The sequence below is a fragment of the Adiantum capillus-veneris genome, chromosome 11 (assembly GCF_014529385.1).
Source record: "Adiantum capillus-veneris isolate H3 chromosome 11, ASM1452938v2, whole genome shotgun sequence".
NCBI classification, from domain to species: Eukaryota; Viridiplantae; Streptophyta; class Polypodiopsida; order Polypodiales; family Pteridaceae; genus Adiantum; species Adiantum capillus-veneris.
The window spans coordinates 110029168-110040773 of record NC_140941.1 but is presented as its reverse complement, the minus strand read 5'-3'; the positions used below and the strand labels follow the sequence as shown (position 1 = coordinate 110040773).

The window sequence follows — 11606 nt, the reverse complement described above, 5'->3', positions numbered from 1 at the left end:
GAAGTAACAACTGCTTTTTCTAGCAGTCCTATGGGCCTTTCCATGTTTTTGTCGTGCAAGATGCAATCTCATCCTAGTAGCCCTCATTGTTGGTTTTCTCCATTTTCTACAGATCTCTTTCGTTGCGATGGCAACACCAACTCCACTATCAAGGATTGCCATGGTTTTTACACCTTGGAATTCCATAGGAAGAGTGGTGTTCCCATCTTCTCCCTCATAATACTCTCTGACCTTGGTTAATGGCACTAGCCTAGTGTTGAGATGAGGTATTTCTAGCTCTTTGATCCCTTCCTCGATTTGAGTCATTGGTTTTTTTACCCCAAATTTCTCTAGGCATTTTCCCACAGTAGCCCACATATTTGGTCATATTCTGAGAAACTCGGCTAACATGACTGCACAAGTGACTGGTGTTGACAAAATGTCTATCAGCCCTTTTGAATCTATGACCTTATTGGGAGACAGTCTCTATGATGGGACTGGGAATAACATTTGACTTGGCCTTCTGCTCTCCCATATAGGACGATATGTTCTTAGCATATAGGGTTGACTGTCCATAGACTGTACAAATCCTTTGTCTCCCCAATACGGATTCATTTGAGATCCAGCCTCAAATTCCTCTTTTGGTGGAAGAGACACTCATCTTCCATCACCCGTTTGGTTTACTCGTTTGCTTATCTCACTTTTTTCATTGGCCTCTCTGAGTTGTTTCCAGAATTCGTCAAGACCATCTATTTCTTTACAGCTGTCAGGTATAGCTATATGAAATCCCTCGGAAGAGTTATCCGTAGTATTCAACACTATTTTTGTCTCTAATGCGAGGTCCTTGAGCTTTTGTCCATGCTCGTTACTAGAATCTAGCTCTTTTCATTCCTGGCTTGGTGGGATTACTGGTGTAGGTGGGATAGGGATCACACCCTCAGGTTTTCCAACTAGTGGTTCTAGTAAAGCTTGGGCTGTTTGGATCTTTTTCTGGCACATTTCAAGCCTATCCTTTTCTAGTTCTGCATATGGATATGTCAACCATCTCTGTTCTTGGGTTTGGTTGGTTTTTAGCCTTGTCTCATAGGATTTTAAGAGGGCGTATAATGGCTCATTAACCTTCTCAACCAACACCCATCCTCCCAAACTAGCACTTCTCGGTTTCTCATATGTGGATGGTTCTTCTGGAGGTTGAGTCGCCTCCGTAAGAGAAGGTGCAACCCTTTCCTTATGTTTTCTTATCTTCTCTTCAGCTTGGGTAATCTTCTCAGCCAGGGATTTTTACTCTTGTTCCCTACGTGCTTTCATCCTAGCCTTTCTAGCTTTCCAACTATTCCATTTGCTCTTTGTTTTTTGACTTGGTGCGTCGGTCTTTGGTTCACTCGTCTCTGGACTCGCGTCAGTTTCCATTTTCTCCGTCTCTGGGTTCTCAACAGCTTCCTTTTGAGGTTGCGCTCTCGTAATTACTTGAACTGAGCTATTGGGTAGCTGAACGATTCTTGAGACATTTGTTGTGATCTTTATGACTCGGCGTTGATTTTTTCGACAGTCAAGGATCAAGTGAATGACACCACAGTCAAGACAATAGGCATTTACTTGTGTGATCTCCGTCTGAGGGCATTGTTTGACCAAGTGGTTGCCATGGCTTTTGTGACAGTCTATTTCTAGTTGAGGATCTTCTTCTTGTAATTCCTCTTGGCTGTAAACAGGATTTGACGTCGTTAAGCCTCTATTCACAATGAATCGCAATGTCCTTTTGTCCATTTCATACCTTATTTCTTCAAGTCGAAATGTAGGAGCTGGAGGTTATACTGGCCTCAACATTCCATTTGTTTCTCTCATCTTTTGTCTCTTTAAAGGAAAGTACCTGCTTTGGTTGTTATAATAGATTGCAATTGGTACTAGCGCTTATTTATTAGATGGTTCCATCATTGGCGTGTATCTCATGTCAATAGGCATTCTAGCACCTGACAGTAGAGGCTGTTGTCTAAGGCAGGGCTGTGGCCGTAAAACTCCTATTGGACCTGCCGCATTCTCCATAGCGTATCTAGGTGGAGGAGGTGCTACTTGAATAGGTTGTGCATACCTCTCCTTAGCATATTCCATGCTATAGTAACACTCTTCTCTTGTATGGTTTGTCTATTTTCTCTCAATTTCACAGCACTTAAGCTCCCTCGGATCAGAATTTACAAGAGGATCTGACCTCTTGACCATTTCTTTGATAAAATTTTCTTGATCGATAGGTGTTGTTGGTTTTGCAATGGACTCACTCATCTGTGAATCACTGTGCTGAGAGGATGTGTCATCCTCTTGACTCTTACAATCATTTTCTTAGTAGACATAATTGACACGATGATGGAGATCACGAAAGATGTAACAACCAGGATTCTGAGGCTTAGTTGAAAGACGAGAAACAACACATAAGCAGTGGTGATGGTAGTAGACATGATAGTAAAACTGAAAGCAATAATTGACGCAAGGGCGAAGGTCATAGAAGAGATGATGGTGGAGATCGTCATAGACATGATCATAGAGATCGAGGTAGACTTGATCGACATGAAAATAGAGATCAAGGTAGTCATGCCTATTCTTGTAATGCGTTGATTGTAGGATATGACCAACATGGTTGTCGCAAGGAAGCTTTAGTTTTTAACCATGTGTTGATCTCCTTACATTCTAAACCCTACAGCCACAGCATACACTTTTTAAATCAACCAACATCTCTTCGACTGCCTATTGCTCTTCCACCATGACAATATATGCTCAGGCAAAACACTATGTTGACACAAAGATAGAAGTCGTAGGTATGGTGATGGAAAGACTCACAAAGAGAGTTGCAGATTTTCTAAAAATTTTAGTCACCTGCGTCCCTTGCAAACATGGTGATTGAAGGACTCACAGAGAGCCACCTACGTCAACTATCGCATGCTTTCCAATGTCGCCTGCGCTCATGACCGAGGGATGACCGATCAATAAACTTGTGCACATTGACGGGCAAGGATGGGTTGAAAGCTTCATAGTACTTGTCATGGCAGAGATCGTACAAGAGATTATGATGGAGATTGGAGTAGACATTATTGACATGAGGGAAGTATTGAAAGATGAACAAACCATGACGACAGAGAGGCTTCATGTAGAGGGGATGTTAGCCACAAGTATGGTGATCGAAGGACTCACAGAGAACATGATGTGGCGATTGAAGGACTCACATTGTTGAACAAACTCCACATCTACAACTCGTATTTGCATCCAAATCTCCATGTCTATACGCTTGCTTCGATTACACAAATAGATTACGTGGCAAGGCACGGCTTTCGTTTCTTATTATTGTTTGGGGAGACACAATGCCGACTCTCCACCATACTTATATGTGGCCCTGCTGTATGATGTGTACTATCTTATCTATAGTTTGTCATTTCTTCATTGCATAACGAGTTAGTCACATGATTTTCATGTAGCTTGACAAGACAACATTCTCTACGTCGCATAGTAGTTCGAGACACTTCAATGTCCACGACAATAGTCTAATTTAAATTTTGCATATCAATACAGTACAATCTACTATATGTAAACATATTGATTCTGACTCACAACAACACACCAACACTATACCACATATCACTTTGTTGGCAAAGCCAACCAAACAAGACTAGTTGGCTTGTCCGTCGGCCTGTGTGTGACATGGGTGTGAGGCCCACACACAGGCTAGAGCTGAGGCAGCAGACCCCACAAAATGACAAGTCCAAACTTTAAGATTACTGAAAAAGATGGGCCTGCAGCTTTTCACATTTATCACGAGAGAATGAGAAAGCAGGGCCCTGCCACCTGGGCCGTTCAAGGACCGAGTGATACTCTTTTGCAGAGGTAGTCGACAATGCCTCTGAGCTGGCACGAGGCATGCAAGAGTCAGGACTGCCATACAACGACAAGCACACTGCGATTGCCTACAATTTCTAGTTAATTACAGCAATCCCCATCAAACATAAGATTAGATAAACTCAAAACCATGAATGATGCTCTGTGATGGCTCAAATTATAGAAATCTCAAGCTTTTGGGGTGAAATAATTTACAAAACTGGCTGAGTGAATTAGGCTAAGTAGAGCTTTGCAATCTAATAATTAAGCAGCATAATTAAGCTTCTTGTTGGACTCTTTGCAGTGGGCTATGGCGCTCTGAAGGGCACTATGGAGCTCTTGCATGGTGCTTATGCTTCTGTAATTAGTACTGCCGGCATTAATTATGCCAGAGCTCTCTTTAATGCTTCCTTTATCTGCAGCAATTATTGCAGGGGGAGAGTCCTTATGAGGGTGATTCAATGATTTGCTTGAAGGTTTGCTAGAATGGGTGCTGCTAATCCCCTTATTAGGGTGGTCAAGAAGGGCATTAAGCATTCCGCTTCTGTGGGTAGGGGAAGAAATGGTGGAAGAGGGGCAACTAGACATGGCCAGCACTTTATAAGAGTGCCCATTTCCTTCCTTTTGTTGTTGGGATGTGGGTTTGTGGCCCTTCCTTGAATGGCTAGAGCTGGCCTGATGAGAGAGCCTCCTCTGCATTTGCCCATTTCCACTAGCTGCTCTTGATGATTGTACTATAATTCCATGCTCCACCTCACAATATGCCCTCTTCCCACATTCATCCATCCTCAACTGCCCCATCCACCCCCTCTTCATCTCACATGAAACCTTCAACCTCCTTGCACACATTTGCCACCTCTCCTTCACAGCCGCCGTATTCCTCTGCTTCTTCTTCACCTCCAGCGACGCTGCTGCCACCTCCCTGTCTGCCGCCGTCGTACCCACATCAGCACCTTTACTCAGCAATCTAAAGCTCGAGCTCAATGTTCTCTCCCGACCTGTCGATTTCATCACACTGGCCGCATTGCGGCCACTGCAAATGTGGTCCGAGCCTTCGCGCAATTTCATCACATTAGCACTACATCCATCATTGGCTGCAGAAGGGGCACATACCTTCCTCTGAATTTCACCTTTGTTCTCTAGTTTGTAGCCATCAGCTAATTCCCTGTCCAGCTTCCACGGTACAAGCAGAGCCTCTTTAACTTCATTCAAAGGAGGGGCAGCAGATGCCTTGTACTTGCTCAAATCTGCAGAAAAGCCTACTTTTGTGAAGGGGAGTAAGGAGTCCTGAGGGGGATTAGCTTGCTTTTTGCAGGCACCTCTTCTGAAAAGGGCCAATTTCCAAGGAATGTTGAAACTCATGGGTTTGCTGTGGGGATGATGATGATGATGATGGGAGGCATTGATAAAGGAGGGTGCTTTGATTGTAGTGTGATTTGTTTGAAAGTAAGAATCTTGAGAGCTTCCATTAGAGTCCCTTGAACTGCTACTGTCCATCATGTCCTTGTCTGTGCCCGAGTCCCAAAAACCGCTGTTTTGAGACCGAAAACTCGATGACCCGGGATCCGTTGTTGCATCATTTGTGGTAGCAAACTTGCAGTCAGCGACATCCAGATCACGATTGCAAGAGTGGAGCTCATCATCTTCACAGCAAGAGAGGATACAATGCTCCCCTTCGCCAGCATCCGCCGACCGATAGCCTGCACATGTGCTACAATCAAGCTCTGAAAAACCCTTTGTTTTGGTGGAAAGCCGCCGCTTGAGCTTATCATCATCTCGGGCGACTCCTCGAGAAGAGCTCTGCAAACATTGCAAATGTTTGAGTGGTTTGTGATCATCCTCAGATGTAGTGAAGCTCTCCATGCTTTCTTCTTTCAGATAATGTAGTGAGATGTCGCGCTGGAGCCGGCACGAGTTGAATTCGATCACATGATCTTCTTCTTGGCACAAATCATGTGAAGATGGAGGAAGCCTACTACTGGATCCCAGGACTCTAGCTGTGGCCATGGAGGAGCTGTTAAAGAGCATCTGCTGCTGCTGATGTGATGATGAGGAGGATGAAGAGAGAGATTGGACAAGGTGGAGTCTATGGTCCAATTGGAGGGGAAGAAGCTGACCTCTGAAGAAAAGCTCATCAGCAGGGGCTAGTACATCAGAGGGATCCATTGAATTGGCAGCAAATCCAAATTCTTGAGAATCTAAAGACCTATTCTGCCAATTAGGCTTGCTAAGGCTCTTGTGGGAGGCCATGGGTTGCATGTGTATGAGCTACACACTTTGAAATAAAGGCTTATAACCACTTTGAGAGGAAGAAGGGGTCTATTAGGGAGGTGGGTTTTGCATTTGCTGAGATGCCCACTTGATTTGCAACCTCTTCTTCTTATATGGGATAAATCTCAAGCTAGCATGAGGAGGCACTGAGCTGGATAGTGCAAGGACTTAGCCTAATCTCATGGTAGTAAGAGCTTCCCCCTGTGTGTGTGTGTGTGTGTGTGTTAGGGTCTCAATATGATTGGTTTGGAGGGTCCTATTCATTCCATTCAATGGAGGCTCTTACCATTACTAGCTTTTCTCATTCCCCCTTTAATCCTTGAAAACTCAATCCCTTCAAAGTTCTTCTAAGGAGTAGCTATGGAGGGACGACTACTCTCTCAACACAGGAGGAGAGGTTGATGAGGCAAGAGCATTAAAGAGTGTGGTCTTTGGCAATGCCACCAAGACACATACACATACACACACACACACACAAGCACCATAGTATAATATAGTCTATTACATATTAAATTATTACATTACCCTCAAGTCTCACACCTCCCAAAACAAACAAAACAAGAATGCCACACGAGCCAAAAAGTTTGGAGATTACTTGGAAAGGCGATTGATAACTTTAGAAAACGTGGGCCCTTGCCCCAAATTTCCCCTTTTATTCTTTCATACAAAAAAGGGGGGCATCACAAGAGAATCATGTATAGTACTCCCCCTTTACACAAAACAATAGCTTCTAAATGGGCAATTTAAAATCTCTTTGTTTTCTTTTTCACAAAATGCATAGAAATTTATCATTTTCTTGACAATGCAAGCTTGAGACTCCGCGCGATTTTGAAATCAAAGCTCGTAGAAGATCGATTGCGCAACAAACGATTTCACAAAGCTCAAAAGAGTGATATTTTAGGCTCAATGGGGCATTTCAACTTGATGATTGCAAAGTTTATGTGGGTCTGTAGAAAATCATTTCCAAAATAGAAATTAGAAAAGGAAAATGAATATTTGGCCAAGTAAATGGGGAGAAAAAAGAATTCCTAAAAGTTCAAACGTGCAAGTATATGGGGGGTGGTAGAGAGACAAAAAGTGTATCATTAAGGTTGGAAAGGCTAGAGCTAGAGGGAGGGGAGGCTAGTATGTGTGCATGGCCCAAAAGGACTTGCCCTTCATAGGCTATGTAGAGATCTTGTAGATCTTCCCCACATGTGGTGCTGATAGAACCCTCACACTTGTTTGCTTTAAGAAAGCATCCTTAAAGGTTCCGTTCAGCTTGCTTCTTGTTCTTGTGATACTCGAGTTTCTTGACACACTTGAAAACTCTTGTTCAAAGCCTAAAGGTTTCAAATTTGTCAACAGCAAATCGAATGAGTCATGCATGTGTGGAGATTCACACATGCATACACACATTGCCCTCTCTCAAAAGGTACTAGTACTTGACTCGCGCGTTGTTTTTTTCCGTCGTGTGTTTGAAGGAGGTTCTGAGGTGGCAAGCTTCGCAGAAATTTACTCGAAAGCAAAGTGCTAATATGGACGCTTGGGTGCAAGCAACACTTGGAGGATTGGTCTAGGACTACTTGTGCCTTGTTGTCAGTAGATGGAATGCCTAGGACTGGGGAAAATCTTGGCCATCGGTAAATAAAAGATCTCAAAGGGACAAGTTTATGGACCCTGTGTATCGAGGAGGAGGCGGCGGGTTGGTGGGGGTGGCTGCCCTGATAGCCGATGTGATTATAGTCCCTGGATGATGTCATGGCTCAACAAGAGCATGACAAGACCTTGTAATTTTTTGGGCTGTTCAATATAATTCACTCACAATTGTGAGTTTTGCTATATAAATAAAAAATTTTAAAAAAAGGAGGGAAAAAAAAACAATTGCCCCTAAGGTAGGATATGTGCTATCCTAACCGAGAGAAAAAAAGGCCTAGAGATAGGGGGGGCATCGAAGGGAATTACAATGAGAGAGATAATTTACAATGGCAAATAGTCTCAGAGGATCATAATAACATGAGATGACTTCTCTCCATCTTTGCCATCTTAGACTCTGCTGCATAGCTTTCACTTCTTCTTGAGCTGCTTTGAATGCAAGACTGGAGATTTCTGGCATAACTGCTCTGAAGCTGATGGTAAGGGGACAAGCACAAGAAGGAAAGGGGCAGGAAAGTTAGCTTTGTTCCTTTCTAACCAAATTTTGCACATATATGCCCCCCTTAAACAAGTTCAGAGAGGAATGTATGCGAAGTTGCATTCACCTAGTAAAATGGATCTCCAATGGATCTTTGAAGGGTCACCAACACAAGCTTTGTGGATCTCCTTTTTGAAAAAAATTTAAATGTATAATTGAAGAACAGGTGGGACAAAGACTCTTCATGAAGTTTACACCTTCTACGGATACCATCAGAAACCCCTATTCTCTTAGCCTTTGATCTTGTCCATAAACCTTGATGAAGGATAAGCCACATTAAACAGCTCTACTTGATGGACAGAAGATCCATTGCTTTGAATTCCAAGAAAGACCCCATCACAGAAGAGAGCGCCCAAGAGTTGAGCTTAGCAAGTTCATCTTTAATGCACTGCTCGCTACTGCTGCTCGCCCCCCCCCCCCCCCCCCTTTGCTGTTGCGCCATCACTCTCCTCCCCCCCCCCCTCCCTCCCCCCGCTGCCCCTTCGCTGCCCCCCCACCCCCTTCAGCCCCTGCGCACTGCCTCTCAACCCACCCGCTGCCCCCCCCTATCTGCGCGCGCTGCCCCATTAGCTGCCGCAGCCCGCTGCCCCCCCTGTTTGCGCGCTGCCCTTTGGCTGCCGCAGCCCGCTACCCTCCTCTCGCTCTGCCTTCCCCGCTCCATCCCCCCCGCTCGTTGCTGCTTGTGCACCCGCACATTGCACAACTGCCCTCTTCGCCCTCGCTGTCTCCTCATCACCCCCCCCACCCCATCCTCTTCGCTCCCGAAGGCCCTCTGCACCTGGCTCGGCAGCACTTTCTCTTCGGAAAAGTGCCTGGCTGACTTGTTTGCAGGTTTCTTCTTCGCCGCCAGCTTCTTCGACTCAGCAGTAGACACAGATGGAGACTCCAGCTTCACCTCAGAGGGACTCGCCTGAAGCCCCCTCGCCCGACCCCGCTGAGCCCACCATTCGACTTGCTCTTACGCCGGCAGAGCAAGCGAGCCTTGCCACAGAGGTAGAACGCTTGCAGGCGACTTCTGTCATCTGCAAGGTTCTCGGCACTCGTCCCAGTGGAGGAGAGCTGCGAGACCTTCTCCAGGCCCGCCTCCTCGCAGAGGTGGGCAAGATCTTGGATGTCCAGATTCTCGGACGGGGGTACTACCAGATTGAGTTCGAGACTTCCGAGATGGCCTCCAAGGTCATAGCTATGAGTCCATTGGCCATCCGAGCATCACGCGCCCACTTTCGACAGTGGCGACATGGTTTTGACCTGTCTTCGGATGTGCTAGTAGAGGAGGCGGACATCCCCATCTCAGTCTGCTTTCCGGGTTTACGGAGGGAGTACCTTCCACTTCTCTCCAAGATTGGCTCCGCCATCGGAACTGTCCTGGAGACACCTCGTACGGCAGCATCAGTAGCTGCCAAGGCGGCTGGCATCCCTTCAGTTCGAGTTTTGGTCAGAGATACCCACACGCTCCCGAAGGTCATACTTCTGCCTCGGGTGAGTGGGGGTTGGTTTAGACAGAGTGTGGAGTACTCGGGTCTCCCGAACTAGTGCTTCATTTGCAGACAGATGGGCCACCTAGTGAAGGCCTGTCCACGGAGGAGACCACGACCCGCACCCCAGCCTCAGCCCCAGCCTGCCAAGGCTGGGCCGCAGCCACTGGGCCGCAGCCACAGCCAGCGACACAGAGCACAGATTCAACGCCACCCTCCGAGCCTGGGGCTCCAGCGGAGGAGGGGTGGCAGCAGGCCCGTGGCCGTCGACGCCAGGGGCCACAGCGACAGCCTGGCACTCAGAATGGCCCCCAGGTGCCTACTCAACAGTAGTGGGTTCCCACGGGGAACCGCTTTGGTCCTCTTGAGCAGGAGGAGCCCCCTACGCCAGCCTCCACCTCCGCTTCACCCTCGCCAGCCGCTCCGCCTTCCGATCTCCCCTCCTCCTCCTCATGCCCTCCCCCGCCCTCTGCTACCGCTCACTCCCCACCTCGCCCCCCCCATGTCTCTGCAGCCCCACCCCGCTTCTCCTCTCCCCCGCCCCCCCCAGCCCCTTCTCCCCCTCCTCCTGCTTCAGTACCACAGTCGGCTCAGGAGACTGGACCCTTGCCGGCGGCCAGGAGATCTCTTGGCAGCGCCTTCGCCACGAGTCGCCTAGCGAGAGAGGGTCAGCCCTTCATGCGGCCCCCACTGCAGATTCAGACATCTCCTCTTGCAGCTATCCCTCGTGGTTTGACGAGCTTTGACCTTCGACGCCGCTGGGATTTCTTCGATTACGGGTTTACTCGTTTTCTTGGCGATTCCGCAGCAGACCACGAGGCACCCTGCTTCAGAGTCCACGCTTTGTTCCTCGCCGCTAGGGGGACAAAGGCCTTGGACTCAGCAGTTGGTTTCTCCTTCCCCCTCTGTGGCAGGACTGAGACAGAGTGGTCCCTCGACTCAGTGGTGGGATGGTTGCATACACAGGTTCTCGAGTTCTCTCACCACATGGGAGAACTTGGCGTTACAGATTTGCTGCAGACTTTGTGGCCACTGGCCAAGTTTGCGGTGACACCCCCAGATTCAGCAGGATGTAGATACATTGTGGTGTACTTTTTTGCTGATACGCAGTGTTTGCCTTGCTATGTATTCATTCATGAGGACTCCTGGACAGAGGAGGTTGCTTTACGCACGGCTCGCTCTACTTGGGCTTGGACCAGGCACTCACTGCAGTCTCGCCTATCTAGAGGACGCTCAGATGCGGATTACTCCCCATCCAAGCCTGCTTCGAAGATAGCTCGTCTTGCTGCTGCGGCAGCATCTGTTCTCTCTCGCTCCCCATGAGGATCGTCTCGTGGAACGTGCAGGGACTAGGTGGGCCCCAGTTTCAGCGACAGCGGGGCCGATTGCGTCAGGAGCTTCAGCGTTGCCTTGTGGGAGGAGAGATTGATCTCCTTATGCTTCAGGAGCACCATTTGTCTGAGAGCCGCATTCGGCGATGTGGTCAGATTTTGCGTGGACGCTATGATACCTTTTGGTCAACTGCTTTTGGACCTGGAGGCATCCAGGGTGGGGTATGTATGACTATTGCGGACTCATTACAGCAGGCCATTGTGGGCAGAGGGATTATTGTACCAGGCAGGGCTCAGTGGATTACTATGCAGGTTCAGGGTAGCTTTGTGGGTTTCCTGAACATCTATGCGCCCAATGTGGCGAGTGCTCGTGCAGAGTTTTGGTCACAGATTGTTGAGTCTTTGCCACAGGTTGACCAGTGGTGTGTAGGAGGGGACTTCAACATGTTGGAGGACCCTTCTGACAGGATCAGAGGCAGCCATGCTACTTTGCATGGAGTCGAGTTAGCAGCTTGGGAGAGG

At 47.6% G+C, this 11606-nt stretch overlaps 1 protein-coding gene across 1 annotated transcript; it reads right to left on the bottom strand.

Moving 5' to 3' along the window:
• Window positions 1-3986: 3986 nt before the first annotated feature.
• LOC147447811 (uncharacterized) lies at window positions 3987-6586 on the bottom strand. The gene has a single exon (XM_086523515.1). The coding sequence runs from the start codon at window positions 6091-6093 to the stop codon at window positions 4099-4101; it is 1995 nt and encodes a 664-aa protein (XP_086379641.1). The 5' UTR covers window positions 6094-6586; the 3' UTR covers window positions 3987-4098.
• Between the last annotated feature and the right edge of the window lie 5020 nt (window positions 6587-11606).